General features: G+C 47.4%; 1 protein-coding gene across 1 annotated transcript; it reads right to left on the reverse strand.

The window, feature by feature from the left end:
* Positions 1–252: 252 nt before the first annotated feature.
* Positions 253–1,764, reverse strand: LOC147700509 (endogenous retrovirus group PABLB member 1 Env polyprotein-like). Its single transcript, XM_086928441.1, has one exon. The coding sequence runs from the start codon at positions 1,762–1,764 to the stop codon at positions 253–255; it is 1,512 nt and encodes a 503-aa protein (XP_086784567.1).
* Between the last annotated feature and the right edge of the window lie 20,813 nt (positions 1,765–22,577).

Here is a 22,577-nt window from a genome sequence, read left to right on the forward strand (position 1 = left end):
TGAAGGGCAACTCACAAAATGGCCGCCAAGCGTAAAATGGAACCCAAGGGTTCAAAGACGAAAATGACGATTTCGAGGTGAAATCGTTACTCGATTATGACGAAAATGCTTGTGCATAGTGTACTAGCCATTATCGGTCTTTTGATATAAAAATCATCATGCTACGACAAAGTTTGTTGCACGAGTTCAGAATTTTTCAGAACTACAAACCCTCCTTTTGCCCTTACATAGGCAATTTAACCTAATCTCATGCTAATCTGAGTCCAGGTCTATATTCCTAAAGTCATTGAGATGTTGCTGTAACATCATTCTGGTACTTAGTTCGTCTCTCGATGCAGGCTTCCTTACACATGATGTAGCACAGAGGCTACATATTGCAGGAGCACACTGCACGCACAGACAGAACAGGAAAAGAATGGTTAAGACCATCCCAATGACCATCAGAATTTTCCATCCCCAGCCGGATATCAGTTCCCAGAACCATCCCATAAAAGACCAATCTCCTTTATCCACATGAATAGATTCGGAAATCTTATGCAATTTGGAGATGGCCTGGTACACCGTTGGAGCGTTATCTGGAATGAAAACACAGCAACTCGATTGGATCAATTTACATACCCCACCTCGGTCTGCAAGTATGACATCTAATGCGACCCTGTTCTGAAGGGTCATAAGACGGTCCGACTGGAGCTCAGCAGTCAAGTTACTAAGGGCACCAGCAGTTTCAATTACGGTGGATTCAACCACCCTTGCTAATTGCCTTATGTTTCTGCTGTTAACCATTGGGCCCCAGAACGGCAGAAAACCCTTTCCGAAATCCCCAAATTCTTGTCCTGCAGTGTCTTCTTTACTCAAGACACCTCTAACTATCCTTGTCTTATGGTAATCTGCCGCTGCTGTGTAAGTGGGAGGCAACAGGAACGAAACAAAACATGTGCCCGAAAAGTCAGGGGGCAACCATGTATAGGCTCTATCATGGCAGATGAAATAGGTACCCTTAGCTGCTAAAAACGAAGGGGAAGTCTGAGATGCGAAAACATATGTTTCAGTACAGACACTCTTCCCTAATTGAGCTCTGAGATTCTTGCCAGTACCTTGCAGACACAGATGACCCTGATGGGGTACAATCCAAATCGGGGAAGATCTCTTAGCTTGCTGTTTCTCACTCAGAGTAGTTCCATATCCGGTCACGTTCCATCCTATGTATACTAGTGTCTCATCTCTTGGAATAGTTTCATAGGAAATATCTTCCTTAATCATATCTACTATACCCTTAACTAGAGCACTATTCTTAGGATTGTCTGTTACAGAACGTAGGGGGTAGACTTCATGTGCATAAATGAACATTGTTCTGTATGCCCACACAGAACCATTGTGGCTGAATGGCAGGACCAAGTAAGGAATACCTTTATCCGTTGTGTGGGGCATAAGACCACGCACCCAACAGTTAGTCGTGTTCATTACTAGTTGGTGTTGGTGCAAGAGCTGAATGAAGGAGTTATTAATAAACTCTAATCTCCTAGTTGACTCGTGTTCAGGAAGGGGTTGAAAAGAATGTGAAGAAACAGTAGGAGGAGGTACGGGCGATGTAGTAGGTGCCAATGTTGCTTGTAAAGAAAATAATACATATCCTACTAAAAACATTATTGCACTGAATAACAGGAAAATGCATAATAATAAAAAACGTTTTTTCGTCATTAATCCACATATTCTGGCCTTAAAGTTCACAGTTTTGGCAGGTCTCTCCATCTTGAAAAACTCCATCCTCTCTACAATGCTGCCCGCGATGAGAGGTTGATTCTGCTAAGGAATGCTTCTGTTGATCCAGGGCAACTCCCTTAGACCAACCAGAACTGTCGACCTAACGTCGCCAGCTGCACCCCAAAGACTTTGGGCAATCGCGGCCCTAGCAGCGGAACCCGGATGGCGGTTCGAAAAACAAAAATGAGCAAGTTCCTCAGATGGGAGAGCTGCGCTTTCAAAAATAGTACTTGGGGGAAAAAAACTTTTATTAGTTCACTTTTATTAGTTCGTATTTCTTGGCCTCAGATTATACCTTTGTTTTCCCGGTATTGTGTTGTCTCGGAACAAGAGTTCAGGTTCTGTGGTGTCCAATTGGACTGATGGTGATACAGCTGGTTGCAAAATACTGTCGCTCTCTTGCTCACTAATTTTTCCTTTTACACGAACATCACTGAAAGGAATGAACCGTGGCAAAGATTCAGTCTCTGAGTCGGCGACACCCTCCTGGACCCACCGGTCATAGGGCAGAGGCAGAGGGATCCGTTTGCAGTGGATCCCGTGGATCCAGTTCTTCTTTCCTTCCACTCGAACAGCTGATCTTGTGGAAAGAAGGACGAGATGTGGGCTGGTCCACCTGGGCTGGTCGTTCTTTGTTCGCTGGAAGTTTTTCACCTGCACCCAGGATCCAGGATCGATTTGATGGCCTGGAGCTTCAGAGACCGGAGGCAGAGAGTCATGGACCTGTTGGTGTAAAACACGCAATTTAGCCGTCAATTCGTACAAATAGTCAAGCAAAACAGGGTGCTCAATTTCACTAAACTTGGTGGGTCTTGGCACCCCCCATATATTGGCCGGACGGCCGAAGATAATTTCATAGGGACTAAGTTTCACCCTTGAATGCACGGTCATTCTGGTGGATAGAAGTGCTAAGGGCAGAGCGTCAGGCCATTTAAGACCAGTGCTCGCTTGAATCTTGGCTAATTTTAACTTTAGTGTGCCATTATAACATTCTACTAGTCCAGCTGATTGGGGGTGATTTGCAGCATGGAACTTCTGCCGGATGCCTAGCCCTTCACATACTTTCTTCATCACTTGACCCACAAATTCACTCCCATTTTCACTCCAGATCATTCTAGGCATTCCAAATCTCGGGAAGAACTCTTTCACAAGTGCTTTTGCTGTGGAGAAAGCAGTATTGTCCTTTAGGGGATATGCTTCTACCCATCTTGAGAAGGCACAGACAACAACGAGTACGTATTTTAAATTGTTGCACCTCTCCATGTGGATGAAATCTAGCTGCAAGACCTCAAACGGATACGTAGGAGGTGCAAAATGACCAGCTGGGGTTGGGGTTTCCCTACCAGGATTGTGTTTCAGACACACCATGCAATTCTTGACCACATTCTCTGCACACTTAGGAATTCCAGCATTTTGCCATACTAGAGCCAACAACTTGCAAATCCCTTTCGCGCTCATATGAGCCATTCCATGAGCCATTGTAACCACTGCAAGCACGTATGCATCGGGTAGCAACCATCTCTGATGCTCTGACAATTCAACCCAACAACCCTTTGCATCCATTCTGCCCGTGGTTTCTCTCCACATGTTCAACTCTTCCTCTGTGGCCTCAGATTGGATCGATTTCACACTCTCTATTGTGTCTTCACACATTCCAACATCGCCAACCCATCTTGCAGGGCCTGCAACATACATTCTGCTCATCACATTCCTTGCTGTTTCTTTTGCGACTTCATCAGCAAATGCATTTCCACGACCAACATCATCAGTCACCTTCTTGTGAGCACTCCATTTTACAATCGCAACTTGTAGAGGCAAAGTCAGTGATTCAAGAAGTTCATTTACCAATTGACCATGTTGTATTTTTGCTCCATGCGAAGTTAAAAAACCACGTTCACGCCACAAACGTCCAAAACTATGGGCCACGCCAAATGCGTATTGGCTATCAGTATACACATTTACTTTTATTCCTTTTGACAACTCACATGCTCTTGTAAGTGCAATCAATTCTGCTGCTTGAGCTGAGTTATGTGGAATACGTTCAGCTTCAACGATTGTATGCAAAGTCGTGACAGCATATGCTGCAGTCATGTCACCATTCGGAAGTTTGAAGCATGAACCATCCACCCATAATGTACCATCACATTCAGTAAGAGGAGTATCTTGGAGATCTACTCTCCCTTTCGTTTCTTCTTCTGTTCTAAGAAAACAATCATGCTGCTCTACAGCATTCTCTGTCTCCACTGGAATTGGCAATAACGTGGCTGGGTTTAATGTGCTGCATCTTTTGATGTGCACATGGCTCGCTAACAAAGTTAGTTCATAACCAGACAATCGAGCACTAGTTAAGTGCTGTGTCTTGGTTCTGTTCAGTAATGTGTCCACTGCATGTGGGACCATTACCACCAACGTGTTGTTCATCACTAAACAGCAGACTGTCGAATAGAAACGGCTGCTGCCGCTGTTGCTCTTAAACAACTTGGCAATGCTTTAGCTACTGGGTCCAAAGTCGACGAAAAATATGCACATGGACGTTGTTTGTCTCCAAACAACTGTGTCAACACTGATAATGCACAACCTTCTTGCTCATGGACGTACAATGTAAAGGGCTTACTGTAGTTGGGGGTACCCAACACAGGAGCCGAACATAATGCTGTGCGCAATTCGGAAAAACTTTTCTGACACTCTTCAGACCAAGGCACTGGATTGGGTGTATCTTTACACGTTAATGCCACCAATGGTTTGGCCAGTAAAGAAAAATTTGGAATCCACTGTCTACAGTACAATGTAATACCCAAGAAAGCACGCACTTCTCTCTGTGTTCTTGGCACACTTAATTTTGCTATTGCCTGAATTCTTTCTGGGGTCAGTTTCCTTCCCTCCTTCGATAAGAGGTGACCTAGGTAGGTCACTTCTTGTCGACAGTATTGCAATTTGGAGAGAGACACTTTGTGATGCAGATCACACAAATGACGCAACAAAAACAACGTGGCTTCTCTACAGATTTCCTCAGAATCTGCAGCAACGAGCAAATCATCGACATACTGAATGAGGGTAGCACCTTCAGGTAAAACAATTGTATCAAGCTGTGTTTTTAGAGCTTGGCTGTATATTGATGGACTTTCACAGTAGCCATGGGGAGCACGTTTAAAGCGGAAGCTTCGTCCTCCTAAACTGAAGCCAAAAATATCCCTACTCTCCTCAGCAATCGGGATGCTGAAGAAAGCGTTCTTCAAGTCAATCACCGAAAACCAGGTTGCAGAGGCTGGAATCATAGTCAATAGGGCAGTAATGTCAGGAACAACTGGAAATTGTGGCACAACTATCTTATTGACCTCTCTAAGATCAATCACAAATCTGTACACAGGTGGCTGAGAGTGATCAGTTCATTTCAAAACAGGCAGAACAGGACTATTGCAAACGTTGCCTCTTGTCTCTTCAATCACATCTTTTTCAACCAAATCGTAAATGATCGCTAACAACGCTTTTTCACCTTCACTAGAAATTTTGTATTGGGGAATTCGTGGCATCCTAACATTAACTTTCAATGTCACAACATATGGTGGTATTTCCAAGATACCCACATCGTTAGGACCAGTAGCCCAAAGAATATTAGGTAGAGACAACAATTCTGCCGGAATTTTATCCCTTGACAAATACATTGGAGAAACCACTTTCTTACCTAGTGTAAGTTGTACTCCCGAAGGAGAACAGTACAAAGTTGCATACAATCTTTTTAACAGATCCAATCCCAACAAGTTTTCACCACAACCTGTTGTTAGAATAAGGGGTGCTTCGAATTCACAAGGACCAACAGACAGGGACATAGGACATGAAATCGGGTTCCTAACCGGGGCGCCAGAAAAACCTACAGAAATATTCATTTCGCCAGACAAAGGTGCGCCAGGGAGTTTTGAGTGCATCATAGAACTCTTTGTAGCACCAGTATCCAACAGAAAAGGTTCTGACACACCTGATGTAATCACCTCAACGTATGGTCCACTCTGATCTACTGAAACTGAAACAACTCCCTCTCTTTGTCTATGGCTGTCCTAGCAATCATTACCTTCCATATACTCATCTTCTGCATAGTAATCATCAGCATAGTACTGAGCTGTCCTACCAGATGCGTTATTCTGCTGATCAAACCTATTCATAGAATTTTGAGGTGTAAGGGGGCGTGTATTCTGAGGGACGTTTCCGCGTCCTCTACCTCTAGGTGTTTGCTTAACACCTCGCCCTCTTGCACCAGAAACACCATTCATGCGTTGTAATAAAACAGGACAGTTATTCTTATAATGACCCTCTTCTTTGCAATACGCGCACTGATTGGGCCCATACGGTAAACGTTGTTGGGAAAACTCTTTTCTTTGCGAGTTTCCCGAATACTGCTGAGGCTGTTGATAATCGCGCTGACTATTAGTGCGGGGTGGATAGGCTTGCTGCAGCAGAACTTTAGTTTTTAACTCTTTAGTCTTTTTATCCGCCCTCTCTAATTCATCTTTGCGCCTATTTTCGTAGTACTGGGCTGTAGCTAAGATCTGCGCTGACGTTGAGACAGCCCAGGCACTTTCGGAATCCTTCAACTTAGCACACAACTCCGGAAGCAAATTATGGACGAACTTATCGACGAACAACCTCTGGCCACCTTCAGTAGCCATATCCTGACCGCTATGATCTACAAACGTTTCTTCAAATCGTGTGAAGAAATCAGATACCATTTCATCTTTCTTCTGCTTACACGCAGACAACTTATCCCAATTTACGCGCAATTCAGGCATTAACGTCTTCATGTAAGTAATTATTCTACCGGGGAGTTCTGCAATTAAAGGCTCGGGTTTAGCACCACCAACTTGTCTGTTATCTACGGCCGCAATATTTGCCCACGTGTCACCTAACTCCTGATCATGATCGGTGTGGCGAATCTTTCCCCATAAAGGCTGTTGAACCACGTTCCCAAACAACATGTCTATATCGGCCAAATTCATAAAGCATCGAGCTTGCTGTCTGTGACAATTCCTTATAATACCCTGCAGGATTTTTACGGGGATCAGGCAATGTCTGCTTCAGGGCCAAAACTTCAGATCTCTTCCACTGAACATGTACCCATACACGCTGAAAATGTGGTGGTATGGCTGGATTAGCATTTGCGTCCCCTTCCCTCCAAACCGGTGGAACCTCCCTCATGGGGTACTGTCACGCCTTTTTCCTACCGGGTGTGTCATCCTCGGATAGTGATCGAGAAGTTGCCCCTTTACTCCGATACGACAACAATATCTCAATCGCTCTTTCAACATCGGGACCTACGATCATGCCTTCTGCAAAATCGAACCGCACACGACACAACTCAGGCGGACTGCATTCCAGATCGTTTCCCTCCAAATCTTCCCAGAGATAAATACACATTTGTTCAAAAACATATCTCTGCTTCGGTGCTTCCCACTGACGGAAGACTTCCACGACAGACTGTACATCATATTTTACAGTGTCGAGAACCCATTTACGCGCTAACCGATCCAGTAATTCTCTTTCTCGACGGTCGGGCAGTAGGCTCCGCAACTGTCTTCGTTCCATATTAGGGGTCGTGTTAGGCGACCCGAAGAAAGGTGAGAGAATGTTAGCGACAGTGTTAGCCATTCTCTGTCGAACGGACGGAGAAGCTGACAGGAGAACAGCAGGAGTACTAGATTGAAGAAAAGCTGGAGCAGAGGAAATAGCGGAGGAGGTGTGAGGGGAAATAGTCGGGATAGTAGGCAAAGTTGTAGGCAAAGTTGTGGAAATTGGCGGGCCTTGAGGAGGCTCCACCAGAGGAGTAGAAACCAGCGGAGAAGAAGCTGGCGGTTGTGAAAGAACTAGGGGCTGTGCGGCGGGACGTGGTATAACAAAGCGTTGTGGAGGTGCAGTAGCATTTTGTGCATAGGGGGGTGGTGAACTCAATAAGTGGGACATTAAAGGATCTGTTTCAGGGTCTTTCTTTGCTTCCTGTCCCTTATGCGGCAAAATTGGGTAACACTTATCCACTGCTAACTTCTTTATTCTCAACAACAAGGGGTGGTGGTGAGGGACAGAGTCTCTGAATTAAACAGAATACTCTCACCCAGTCAAGAGATCAGGGCTAGATCCAACACCGTTTTTTAGCTCACTGCACCATCCCAGTTTCAGAACCTGGCTGTATGCAAATTAGTCTGTTCCTGTCCCAGTGCATGATGGGAACAGGGCAAACCAAACTACAAAAGCCAATTCTTACACTGGGAAGGAAACAAGCTACCGGGGACCGGTTTCTGGCATTTCAGCCTCTTCGGCCCGGCTTGCTTGAATCCTGATGGTGCAATGAGCAAGGGACTCACATCTGAGTATACCCTTCCACGCTTAGGGTGGACAAAATTATTAACAACAAGGGGTGGTGAGGGACAGAGTCTCTGAATTAAACAGAATACTCTCACCCAGTCAAGAGATCAGGGCTAGATCCAACACCGTTTTTTAGCTCACTGCACCATCCCAGTTTCAGAACCTGGCTGTATGCAAATTAGTCTGTTCCTGTCCCAGTGCATGATGGGAACAGGGCAAACCAAACTACAAAAGCCAATTCTTACACTGGGAAGGAAACAAGCTACCGGGGACCGGTTTCTGGCATTTCAGCCTCTTCGGCCCGGCTTGCTTGAATCCTGATGGTGCAATGAGCAAGGGACTCACATCTGAGTATACCCTTCCACGCTTAGGGTGGACAAAATTATTAACAACAAGGGGTGGTGAGGGACAGAGTCTCTGAATTAAACAGAATACTCTCACCCAGTCAAGAGATCAGGGCTAGATCCAACACCGTTTTTTAGCTCACTGCACCATCCCAGTTTCAGAACCTGGCTGATGAGTCCCTTTCTCACTGCTCCATCAGGATTCAAGCAAGCCGGGCCGAAGAAGGCTGAAATGCCAGAAACCGGTCCCCGGTAGCTTGTCTCCTTTCTGGTGAAGAATTGGCTTGGTAGTTTAGTCTGCCCTGTTCCCATGATGCACTGGGCCAGGGACAGACTGATTTGCATATAGCCAGGTTCTGAGCTGGGATGGGGCAGTGAGATAAATAACGGTGATGGATCAAGCCCTGATCTTTGGACTGGGTAAGAGTGGTCTGTTTAACTCAGACACTCTGTTCATCACCACCCCCTTTTCTAAATCGTTTTTGGCCACTATAGGTGTGGCAGGGTATACTCAGACATGAGTCCCTTTCTCACTGCTCCATCAGGATTCAAGCAAGCCGGGCCGAAGAAGGCTGAAATGCCAGAAACCGGTCCCCGGTAGCTTGTCTCCTTTCTGGTGAAGAATTGGCTTGGTAGTTTAGTCTGCCCTGTTCCCATGATGCACTGGGCCAGGGACAGACTGATTTGCATATAGCCAGGTTCCGAGCTGGGATGGGGCAGTGAGATAAATAACGGTGATGGATCAAGCCCTGATCTTTGGACTGGGTAAGAGTGGTCTGTTTAACTCAGACACTCTGTTCATCACCACCCCCTTTTCTAAATCGTTTTTGGCCACTATAGGTGTGGCAGGGTATACTCAGACATGAGTCCCTTTCTCACTGCTCCATCAGGATTCAAGCAAGCCGGGCCGAAGAAGGCTGAAATGCCAGAAACCGGTCCCCGGTAGCTTGTCTCCTTTCTGGTGAAGAATTGGCTTGGTAGTTTAGTCTGCCCTGTTCCCATGATGCACTGGGCCAGGGACAGACTGATTTGCATATAGCCAGGTTCTGAGCTGGGATGGGGCAGTGAGATAAATAACGGTGATGGATCAAGCCCTGATCTTTGGACTGGGTAAGAGTGGTCTGTTTAACTCAGACACTCTGTTCATCACCACCCCCTTTTCTAAATCGTTTTTGGCCACTATAGGTGTGGCAGGGTATACTCAGACATGAGTCCCTTTCTCACTGCTCCATCAGGATTCAAGCAAGCCGGGCCGAAGAAGGCTGAAATGCCAGAAACCGGTCCCCGGTAGCTTGTCTCCTTTCTGGTGAAGAATTGGCTTGGTAGTTTAGTCTGCCCTGTTCCCATGATGCACTGGGCCAGGGACAGACTGATTTGCATATAGCCAGGTTCTGAGCTGGGATGGGGCAGTGAGATAAATAACGGTGATGGATCAAGCCCTGATCTTTGGACTGGGTAAGAGTGGTCTGTTTAACTCAGACACTCTGTTCATCACCACCCCCTTTTCTAAATCGTTTTTGGCCACTATAGGTGTGGCAGGGTATACTCAGACATGAGTCCCTTTCTCACTGCTCCATCAGGATTCAAGCAAGCCGGGCCGAAGAAGGCTGAAATGCCAGAAACCGGTCCCCGGTAGCTTGTCTCCTTTCTGGTGAAGAATTGGCTTGGTAGTTTAGTCTGCCCTGTTCCCATGATGCACTGGGCCAGGGACAGACTGATTTGCATATAGCCAGGTTCTGAGCTGGGATGGGGCAGTGAGATAAATAACGGTGATGGATCAAGCCCTGATCTTTGGACTGGGTAAGAGTGGTCTGTTTAACTCAGACACTCTGTTCATCACCACCCCCTTTTCTAAATCGTTTTTGGCCACTATAGGTGTGGCAGGGTATACTCAGACATGAGTCCCTTTCTCACTGCTCCATCAGGATTCAAGCAAGCCGGGCCGAAGAAGGCTGAAATGCCAGAAACCGGTCCCCGGTAGCTTGTCTCCTTTCTGGTGAAGAATTGGCTTGGTAGTTTAGTCTGCCCTGTTCCCATGATGCACTGGGCCAGGGACAGACTGATTTGCATATAGCCAGGTTCTGAGCTGGGATGGGGCAGTGAGATAAATAACGGTGATGGATCAAGCCCTGATCTTTGGACTGGGTAAGAGTGGTCTGTTTAACTCAGACACTCTGTTCATCACCACACCCCCTTTTCTAAATCGTTTTTGGCCACTATAGGTGTGGCAGGGTATACTCAGACATGAGTCCCTTTCTCACTGCTCCATCAGGATTCAAGCAAGCCGGGCCGAAGAAGGCTGAAATGCCAGAAACCGGTCCCCGGTAGCTTGTCTCCTTTCTGGTGAAGAATTGGCTTGGTAGTTTAGTCTGCCCTGTTCCCATGATGCACTGGGCCAGGGACAGACTGATTTGCATATAGCCAGGTTCTGAGCTGGGATGGGGCAGTGAGATAAATAACGGTGATGGATCAAGCCCTGATCTTTGGACTGGGTAAGAGTGGTCTGTTTAACTCAGACACTCTGTTCATCACCACCCCCTTTTCTAAATCGAACTTCTTTATTCTCAGCATTTGTTCGCTCTCCTGTTCTTCCTCGTTATCCCTAAACGCAACGGCAGCTTGTACCATTGACATACCTCGTTTATTTTTCTTTGCTAATTTTATTTCCTTCTTTTTGGCTTCCTTTCGCCATAGGCGGAAAGAGTAAAACATTGCCGGCCGGGCTTTCTTCTTAAACAGTTTGACCTCCAAATTATCTAAGATTTCGGTGTCGAAACTACCATATTGGGGCCATTTTAAAACACCATCTTTTCTGGTGTATCGGGTCCATACTTCGTTATAGGCGATGGGACCTACGCCATGTTTCACGTATAATTCATAAGTTGGAGTTCCAATTGGAGGAACCGGACACGAGTCCTCCAGTCGGGAGTCCCTATTATTACAACCAAGACAAAACAAATTTCCAAGTCTGCTAAGACCAGGCATCTTTGCTCACTAGTCTAGCTTCAAACTTCAAAGGATTATCGATTACGATATTCTCGTGAATACACGAGTCCTTCGGCTTTGGCGCTTGCAAGTACCAATCAAAGCAAAACTAAGGACTAACTGGGAGGCGCTCCACTTATACTTAACTGAGGTATCGATGGCTTCACCAGAAGACTCGTCTATCGTTTCGCTCTACCAAACATCAAGGGTCCAAATCAGGGCGATAGTCAGGGCAGCAGTCCTTCGTAGCCGTCGGGACGCGGGGAACCTCGCAGCAAAGACCTTCGGAACCACGTCGACATACAGGGGTCGCTGAAGTGGCTGGCCGTCCTCCGGAATTTTCACACAAAGCTCCTCACGAACCTCTGGCTTGGACCGGTACCGCTGATACCACCCCACTTGGGCGCCAACTGAGGTACTGGGTTTTTCAGAACCGGTACTGATCCGGTAACCCAGCGGTGCCAGGGACAACACCCAAAGACCTTGAGTACTTTCCTGATTCAGACACAGAAACCAGAGTCTTCTAGGTGAAGTCAAAGATCGAATTTATTGGCTGCAACCAAGTAACAGGCGTCCTAGAAGTACAACAACACGGTGTGTATATTCTCAGGAGACTGCTCAACATTACAGAGCCAGGCTTCTCTTTTTATACAAAATATTAAGCTTCAGGCAAGCATTCTTAGATTTACAGTGCAAACATTCTTAGATTTACAGTAGGCTATTCACATATTTTCACTACAAAGAAAAAGAAGAGTCATGATGACAATTCCACATTTCAGTGTGTCCAGTTCATGATCAATTACCCGGCAAGGCCCAACATTTTCATCAGATATCGGTGTACCCCCAATAAAACCGGGCCCCTCCTCATCATAAAGCAAGAAGAGAAAAGAGCAGAGACAGGTGTGAGCAAGATTTGGGCGGGGGTGTGTGCGCGATGGGTACAGTTTATGGCCTGTTGCGCTTTGATGCTATCTCGTTCGGCCACTGGGAGAGGAACTGACCAAACAGGTTTGGCCTGGGGCAATGGTTCCAGCTTGCCCAGGTCACAGAAAAGTCAATTAAGATGTATGTGTCCTTTGATATCGAATTCAGCTGTGGCTACAAGCCTATGTGAAGGGCAACTCACAAAATGGCCGCCAAGCGTAAAATGGAACCCAAGGGTTCAAAGACGAAAATTACGATTTCGAGGTGAAATCGTTACTCGATTATGACGAAAATGCTTGTGCATAGTGTACTAGCCATTATCAGTCTTTTGATATAAAAATCGTCATGCTACGACAAAGTTTGTTGCACAAGTCCAGAATTTTTCAGAACTCCAGGATAGACCCGGAAACTTTTCTCCTGGTCGCCTGCAGCACTTTTTTGCAGCTCTCCATAGGAAACCGCGACAAAACCCGACACGAAAGAACACCTATGCACCCGGCTTCCCTGGGTGAGGTAACTCGAGTACTCTGGGGCTCCCGTGGGTGTTGACTCTCAAAGTGTCCTAGTTTAAAAGGGTTTTACCGTAGTCCATCCGGAAGTGTCCTTAATCTACTACTTTGTAACTTTTACGTTCCCATTATAACTCTATGGTAACTCGCGACTGTTTTTAGACACTGCACGCGTCTCCCGTGGGCCTCCTACTTCCAATCCCTTGGTTGTCCAGTGTAGCCCCAGCGATTCTCTAGGCCCTAGACCTATTCACCATTCCTGAAGTGGTCCTTAAACCACTTATTTAGTATATGTTTCATGAGGCCCCTAGGGCAGAATTGTATTTGTGTAACTTATAGTATGCTTAATGAGTAACTTGTGATGTATTTCGATCTCTGACCTCATAAAGAGTGCTGAGGGGTTGTGTTTGTAATAAATTCATATATATTTGATATATACCTTGTGTGGTGTCCTTTCATTTGGTATTCAAGGGATTATAATTGGTAAAACAGCTTGCTTCACATGCTCTCTGAGGTTTTAACCTAAGACTTCCGGTCCATGCTACCATTAGGATAGCTGGTCTATAAGGTTGACATTACAACCACCATCAATAAGGGTCGTTTAGACTGGTGCAAGGTGCCCACTAGAATGGTGGACAGCATATGCCAGGCTAACTTCTCACAGTGCTAACACCATCTTACCCAGGCAGCAGAAGCAGACCTGTGGTGCCATTTTGGAAGGCTTCCCAGGGGTGGCATAATACATGCTTCAGCCCCTGGTAGGCCTCTGGGGTACCTATGCCCTTGGTACCTAAGGTACCATATACTAGGGAATCACAAGGGCAACCCAGTAACCAATCTGGAGTGTATCTAATGTATATGCAATCAATTTAGTGAGGAAACAGCTAAGCTGGGGTCCTGGTTAGCAGGGACCCAGCCAGACTAAAGTAAAAAAACAGTGAAACACAGCAAAAAGTGGGGGTAACCATAGTAAGCAGATCCTACTCTCCTACAATAATTTCTGCCCCTTTCCATCAGTCTGGTACTGGGGCACCAGCTGCTACAGCATTGCAAAGGAGATTAATGTATGGTCCCCAGATGGCCTTATCAGGCTTCAAAAGATCTCCTGGTATTTTATCAGGGCCTTTGTTGGGCTTAATAGTATCAATTGCTTCCAGTGTTCCTCTATGCTAAACTTTAAAACCAGAGTATGATCCGTATTATTCCATACCTCAGTATTTGATATTACATGTTGCTTTTTATTTGTTCGTTCATTGGCGAGCTCAAAGTATAATTTCAAAAAATGATTGACCCACATGCCTGCGTCCAGATAAAGATCCATATTGCTACGCCCCCTTTTATTGCCCTTGGATATCAATTTCCAAAAGCCTGCGTGATCCTTGGTTTTAGCTGCAATGATCAATTCTGTCCAAACACTGGCTTCCCATTCTTTCTTAGTTTGCAGTAGAATGCTTTTGTATTTGACCCTTTTGTCCCTCGATGCTGTGACATCATTTGAGTTTGCTGCCATTATGAGCTCACTCTTTGCTTTGCGACAGTCTCTAGTATACCTCGAATTGGCTGAGTCGTGTGTTGCTCTATTCCTTGCCCCATTCTCTCTCCGAATCCTGCTCAAGGCCAGTTTTAGTTTATCTGCCATTATGTGATAGATCTGTACAATGGGGATCTTTAAAATTGATAGTTCTATATAGGGAGTTATGTTATCTGAAAAGGTATTGTAAATCCTTGCTATTTCCTCATCTTTGTCTACTATTGCTGGCCATTTCAAGGCTCGCTGGTTATTACTAACCATTGGTTGAATTTGGCTTGGATTGTCTTCATTGTGCCTCCTGGTTGTGGGATAAAAGAGGGGGTGTAGTGTTGGCTTTCTAGTTGTTTTACCTATGTCATCAAATGGAATGTTACCACACAGGATGTCTGATTGGAATGTTATGTTCTGATGCTAGAGTCAGTTGGGAGCTGAGGATTGAGCTGACTGGTTACAGCTCCTGGTGGGGATTTACCTTGGAATTACTCTTACTATCTTGAACTACCACCTCATGTCAACTTGATTAATAAATACATCTTTCTACAAGAACCTACGTGACGTGATCTTCAATTAACATCACTACAGGGGGCCTACTAATGCAAGACATGGGGGGTAACGGTCTCTATCCCCTCTGACACCCACTCTTGGACCACGAATTGGCCGATACCAAAATATAGTCAATGCTGCTGTTAGAAGAGCCCCTACTAAATGTAGGGGCACTTGGTCTATCTGAAGGTAGTCGGCCATGGCAGGCCCTAAGTCCCTGACCTGAAATAGGTCGAATGGGCTGCGCAGCCGCTGCTGTGCAGGGCACTGCGGTGCCGCTTCCAGAGGGGGCATGCTGTTGACCAAATCCTCTTCTTCAAACAGGTTTTCCAATCCCACAATGGGTTCGAATTTACAATTGAAGCCCCCCCTACAATTATCAATGCCCCTGGTGTGGAATTTTAGTTTACGAACTGAACATCATCTGCGCCATCTTGTAAACCACATACAACACGCACGGCAGCCATTTTAGGTACCATGGTCTCCCTGTTCACGATCGATCACCAGCGCGCTCCCCTGACCCTGCGAGCATCCTCCGCGCACCCTGGCTGCCCCCCCCTCTCTCACATGCACAAGTCATAAACCCTCTCCTTCCGCATGACTCTGTCCTTGGGAGTCACACCCGCGCCTGACCAACACCTCCTTTCCTTTCATGAATACCCCTCTTTTGATAAACTCTCCCTCCACGCTCGATTGTCCACACAGACCATTCCTTTCATGAATACCTCTCCTTTGATGACCCCTTCCTCTGAGTCCGATTGTCCGCACGGGTCCCAGGCCATCATCTAGCCGGGAGATACGGTTTATTGCCCCCTATTGTATGGAGTCGCTCCTCTTCAAAGGAGCTACTATTGATTATGGCCTCCCCACCCCCTGGGATATGATCAGGCGCACACATCCTAAAGAATCGGCGGAACACTCAGCTGCGTGATAGCCCCCTCCTATTGTATGAGGGGCGAGGACCTCTACTGTAGGTACGTGTAGGGGTGGGTCTGAAACGGGGATTCCGGGGATGTCTTTTCATACATCAAAGAGTCTTTTATTGCAATAAAGAATGCTCACATGTCATAAACCAGGGTATAAGAGACCAGGCCTCAGAGAGGCTGTTAGAGCACCTCGAAACGATACCTTGTTGTCTGATCTGATGTGTTCTGCTCCGTCGGAATAAAACTTCTGTTTCCTGCCTTCCAGTCTCCAGCGCCTGCCTCTTTGTTTGGTAACTAGAGTGGTATAGAGGCGGTTAGCGCCGGGCAAATCTTGAAAAAGGCCAAAGCCCTACCTTTTTCTACAATTGGCGTCCCAAGCGTGGGGCCCATCAGCGACACGTGGGTCCAGTGGGAGAGGTCCCGACGACAGAGTGAACGACTGCAACGATCGGGAGAGCTCCTGTCCGATAGACCCTCGTCTGACAGCCGATCATCCGAACTTCACTGGTTCCGAACAGACCTCTCTCGAGTGATCTACGGTCCTGACTGGGAACCATCAGGAGTGCCGCGAACATCACGAAGAATAGAGGACGATCGGGCGCTGGATTCGGAAGACAAGAAACTGTCCATGCGGTCCGGGTAAGGTCGTGTAAACGCGACAAATTGCGAAATGATTGTTTGATTTGGATAATACTAGTATTACTCTTTTGTTGGTTCTTTTGGAGATTCACCGTCTGCAAACGGAGAAACAACAGGCTCTCTCTTTGCAAGCAGTGAAGGATAGGTAACGCAGACTTTTGTCCCCGTTGTAATCCGTCGTGCCTATCTTCCTCCCCCACTGATTGATTGTTTTCCCAAACTGTTGTTCGCGGATTGTTTTCTGGAGATTCTCTGTCTGCAAACAGGGAAGAACAGGGTCTCTCTTTGCAGGTAGAGAAAAGGTAGGTAACGCAGACTTTTGTCCCCGTTGTAACCCGTCGTGCCTACTTATTCTCCCCATTGATTGTTTGATTAACCGAACATTGAGTGTTCGGTATTGGTTCTTTTGAGGTATTCACCGCCTGCAAACAACGGAGAATAGAAATATTCTGTCTAGTCTGTGCACGCAGTGATAAGATAGGTAGTGCAGACCTTTGTCCCCGTTGTAACCCGTCATGCCTATCTTCTCCCCACTGATTGGTAGCCTGTTTAGCCCGGACCGCTTATTAGAGATGAACCATCCAGCTCCACTGGAAGGCACCCCTAATAAGGACATGTTCATTAAGCATGGACTAGTCGCTATAGCTTATACTAAGTTATGGCATAAATATACAAAGAAGGACCCTGAAAGTCAGTGGCCACTGATAGGTTCCTTTGATGATCATAAAATAGAAACATTAGAAGCAGCGCTCCAGAAAAATAAGATTACGCCCACCATGCTCGATAGTATCGGCATGTGGCGCAAAGAAGCGGAACAACGGAAAAAAAGAGAAGAAGCAAAAATAGGGAAAGAGTTACGAAAGGCAGCCCACCTATCCGCTAAGCAACTAGAAGAAGAAATAAAAGAAAGAAAGGAAGCTACACAAAAGCAAGAATCAGGGTTGACAGGCCAATGTCCTGTTAGGACCCCCTCTACGCTCTACCCTGAGCTGCCCTCCAAACAACTGGCGAACGATGAGTTACTGCTAGGTCCTCCGATCATCTACATGCCCCCTCCATATGCTCCCTGCCAACAGCACCTGCCAGCACTGAGTGCGAACGGGAGTGACCTTAGCGCTAGTGCACCAGCCCTCGTGACCTCCGCACCAGCCGCATTAGTAACGACACCAGATGACCCCGAGGCTAGCAAGCAACCACCAGCCAGACCAAATAGATTGAGTAAAGATGAGCGGGAGGGGATTGACAAGATAGTGAAGACACTAGTAGAACGGAAGGAGAGTGAAGAATACACGATGGATATGTATAATTCACATGCCGGTAGCCACAGACGGCATTTCATTTTACGATTCAGCTACCACACCCTGAACGCATATGAGGATAGGTATCAGAATAAGGGCCCCGCTAAACTGACAGCACTATATAGAAAGGTCGATGTTGGAGACGGGACTGAACACGATGTGACGGACCTCTTCATGCAAACGCTTGAAGTCTTCCGCCACCTCACGGAACAGAAGCCAGAAGTCAAGGTTACAGTCCCTGAAATGACCGAGTCCTCATTAGAAGTAGCCAACACCATGATGCCTATCAGAGAGGCGGCCCCTTACTGGGTTCTGCCACGAGGTCAGGGAACAAACGACAATATCAACCACGCAGATGCAAAGGGGAGGGTTGTGTACAATTGGGTTTACCAACCATGGGATCGACAAGATATCTTAACTTTTAGGCAAACCCTGCCCGATTTAAGAAAGAACCCGACAGCATTTTACACCGAATTAGGCACAGCCTTGGGTTCGACGATAATGACTTTAGCGGACATTGACTTGTTTTTCGGGTTATGTCTGCCGGCTGACGTGTGGAAGCAAATCCGGAAAGCCGACCACACAGATCTGTTCGGACATACCTGGAATCAACTCAGTGAGCTAGATAGACAGCGAGAGCCCGGAAGGAAACCGGTAAAAGACATACTGGAACTCCCAGACAAAATAGTTCAGAAGCTAAAGACATTGATCCCAGAGAAAAAGGTAGACTGGTCGATAGTCACGGCTTGCCGTCAGAAACCCCAGGAAGATGTATCGGAATACTTCTCCCGATTTGAGACAGTGTTCTCCGACTACAGTGGCCAAGACATGACCACCGCTACCAGACAACACCTGTTTGTGCAAAATTATGTAAAGGGTCTATCACAAGAGGTCTCCCAAAAGCTACAGACGAGCGAGAGTAGTTGGGGGGCCTCTAAACCCGCAGCTATCCTTCAGATGGCTCAGTACTACGAACATCAAAAGAATGAGAGTGATAGGGCATCCGAGAGAAAGAAGAAAGATTTGAAGGAAAGGGTGATGATAGCCCAGATACAAGGTGTAGCGGTCGGAAGAGAACCCCACAGGGGGAACTACCAATCAACCACCCCTAGAAATCCACCTCCTAAAGACCGCACCCCAACACCCCACATTGGACGTAGAGACATTAGCGAGGACCAGTGTGCCTTCTGCAAAGGATTCGGCCATTGGAAATCTCAGTGTCCGGTTCTGTTAGAGATGAACAGAAATAGGGACCCCAAGGACGTAGCGGGTGGACCGAGAAATAGGGGACAGGGACGAGGGTACACAAATGACACCAACAATGACAGACCAGGGAGATCGAACACATTTGACCGTCCCCGAAAGAACCAGTATCAATTATCTGACAGTGAGAATGCCCCCGAATTTGCATAGGACCGCCAGGGGCAAGGGAGGGATCCAGTCGAGCTCTGTGTTGACCAGCAAGGTCCTTACGTCACTGCTAAGGTCCTGGGTACAAAGTCTCCATTTTTGGTAGACACTGGGGCGACACGTAGTGTGTTATCAAAACGACTGATTCCAAGGGCACCCTTGTCTGGCTCACACATTACATCGATAGGTTTCGATGGGACGCCCTCCACTAACCCCCTGTCCGTACCTATCTCCTTTGACCTAGAAAACAACCCCACTGACACAGCATTTTTGCTCTCCTCCAACTCCCCTGACGCCATTATGGGCATTGATTTACTGAAGCATTTTCGAGCTACCATCAGGTGTTCCCCAGATGGAGTCCGAGTCATCCTGTACGACAACCCGAGCATGTCCAAATCCTGCCCAGCACAACACATGTACTCCATACCTGACTCTGACCTGTCCTTGCTCGACACCCTGCCCCCGTACCTATGGGCCAAAAATGACTCTGATGTGGGACGAATGATGATTGACCCTGTGCACATAACTGTAAGACAGAACGCTATGCTCCCGAAACTCCCACAGTATCGGATATCGCCCGAGGGCGAGAAGGCACTGGTAGCGATCATTCAGTCCCTGGTAGACGCAGGAGTGGTCGAAGAAGTAGTTAGCAATGTCTGCAACAGCCCTATCCTACCCATTGTTAAGAAGCAAGGCGAGGGAGATGATAAAGTGTACCGCTTCATCATCGACCTGCGAGAGGTTAACAAAGTGGTTATACCCCAATACCCTGTAGTCTCAGACATCACCACCATTCTGACCCTCATCCCGTCCACTGCCACCACCTTCACTGTCATTGACCTAAAAAATGCATTTTTCTCTATCCCCATCCACCCGGACAGCCGTTATCTCTTCGGCTTCACCCTAAAATCCCGCTCGTACCGATTTTGTAGAGCTCCCCAGGGCTACACTGAAAGTCCCAGCATTTACAGCCAGGCCCTCAAAAGACAGCTGGACGCCATCCAGCTACCAGATGGAGTGGTGTTGATCCAATATGTCGATGATATCCTCTTGGCGGCCGACACCACCCCACTTGCAATCACAGCCACCATTCAACTCCTACACTTTCTCGCAGAAAATGGCCACAAAGTCTCCAAAAAGAAATTACAGTTCTGCCAGCCACAAGTGACATACCTAGGCCATCTCCTGTCCAAAGAAGGGAGGAAACTTACGCCAGATCGAATCCAAACCATCCTAGACACCCCCATTCCAAAAACACAAAAGCAAGTCCGTTCTTTGGTGGGTCTTACCTCTTTTTGCAGACAATGGTTACCAAATTTCAGCCTCACTATAAAACCCCTACTTGCCTTGTTGGCCAAAGATGCCCCCTTCCCGCTCCCTTGGACCCCTGAGTGTCAAGCATCCTTTAAGGAGTTGCGGGATGCCCTTTGTTCAGCACCTGTCCTGAGAACACCGGATTACTCCAAGCCCTTCTCCCTCTTCACTCACGAAAGGGAGGGGTGCGCATTGTCTGTTCTAACTCAGCCCATCGGCCCTGGGCAGCGCCCTTGTGCCTACTTCTCTGCCACTCTTGACCCCGTAGCCAGAGCTTTGCCTGCCTGCCTTCGAGCAGTAGCTGCCGCTGCTGTCTCTATCCGTCAGAGCGAGGGAATCGTACTTTCGAACTCCCTCACTGTGTTAGTACCCCATGCGGTCGACACCCTTTTGAACCAGACCAAGACTCAACACCTGACTAGCGCACGACTGACAGGGTACGAATTGACGCTACTTGCACCCCACATCACACTGAAGAGATGCACGACTTTGAATCCTGCCACACTGTTGCCCTTGCCTGAAAATGACCCCGACGTGCCTCCCATACACGACTGTGTGACCCTCACGGACGAACAAACTAGGAGTAGAATTGACCTCCGAGACACTGCTTTTACAGACCCTGATGGAGATCTATGGGTAGACGGCTCATGCATCAAACTCCCAGATGGCACCACTTCAGCTGCCTATGCGGTAACGACAGACCGAACAGTAGTTGAGACCGCCCGCATCACAAAACGATCTGCACAGGCAGCAGAGCTAATAGCCCTCACACGAGCATGTATCATAGCGACAGGGACCACGGCGAACATTTACACAGACAGCCAGTATGCCTTCGGGGTGGTTCACCATTTTGGGCTCCTGTGGAGGGAAAGGGGATTCCTGACGTCCCACGGCACACCCATCCTTCACGGAGATCTGGTTTCAGCTTTGATTGAAGCCGTCCTCCTCCCCAAACAATTAGCAGTGATCAAGTGCCAGGCACACAAGAAGGTGACAGACTTAGTCGGACAAGGGAACGCACTGGCCGACATCACTGCACGAACCACAGCTGAGAATAGGACGGTGACACGCATGTATGTGACCAGGTCACAAGCAGAGAAATGGACTGACGCTAGGGAAACGATTAGAGACATCTAGTCGGCCAGCACCCCTCACGAACTGACCGAGTGGGCACAGGTGGGTTTGAAGGATGATGAAGGCTGCTGGCGGACAAAAGATGCAAACAAATGGTTGGTGCCTGACTCATACCTGATCCCCATACTGACTATGGCACATTCCCCCGCACACATAGGATCTGCCCCCATGATCAAACTCATTTCCAAAGTCTGGCACAACGACAAAATCCCCGACTCAGCCAAACGCCTGGTCCAGCAGTGCCTTGTTTGTTTGCAACACAACCCCGGGAAAGGAACTGTGGTGCCCCGGGGAGGGTTTGGGATCCCCGACCACCCCTTTGAGGTCCTCCAGATGGACTACATCCAGCTAGAGAGATGCCAAAGCTTGAAGTATGCACTAGTCATTGTATGTGCCTTCAGCAAATGGGTAGAGGCCTATCCAACCCGTGATAATACTGCCATGACTACTGCCAAAGTACTACTGAAAGAGTTTTTCCCCCGCTATGGCCTTTGTCGAATTCTATGGAGCGACTATGGCCCCCACTTCATAGCTGAAGTTATCCAACTAATCTTGAAGGGGTTGGGGGTGAAGCAGAGGTTTCATGCGGTCTTCCAACCCTAATCCGCTGGTTTGGTGGAGCGACACAACGCCACATTGAAACTGAAACTGTCAAAGATAGTGGCCACCACAGGACTTAAGTGGCCAGATGCCCTCCCACTGGCATTACTATCGATGCGCTCCACTCCCACTAAGCACCATTTGACCCCCTACGAGGTTGTATTCGGGCGACCGATGAACCTCTGGACTGCCCCCAAACCGACCTCCATTCATGACGTCCCGGACGTCCTACTGTCTGATTACTTGTACAAATTAACTAAAACATTGTCTGTCATTCATCAACAGGTGCAGCAGGCCATCCCCGATGCTTC

Source organism: Lissotriton vulgaris, chromosome 7 (assembly GCF_964263255.1).
Source record: "Lissotriton vulgaris chromosome 7, aLisVul1.2, whole genome shotgun sequence".
Taxonomy (NCBI): Eukaryota; Metazoa; Chordata; class Amphibia; order Caudata; family Salamandridae; genus Lissotriton; species Lissotriton vulgaris.

What these genes read in the sequence shown, in the direction of transcription:
- LOC147700509 (XM_086928441.1), bottom strand. Translation starts at nt 1,764, where the DNA reads ATGGAGTTTTTCAAGATGGAGAGACCTGCCAAAACTGTGAACTTTAAG.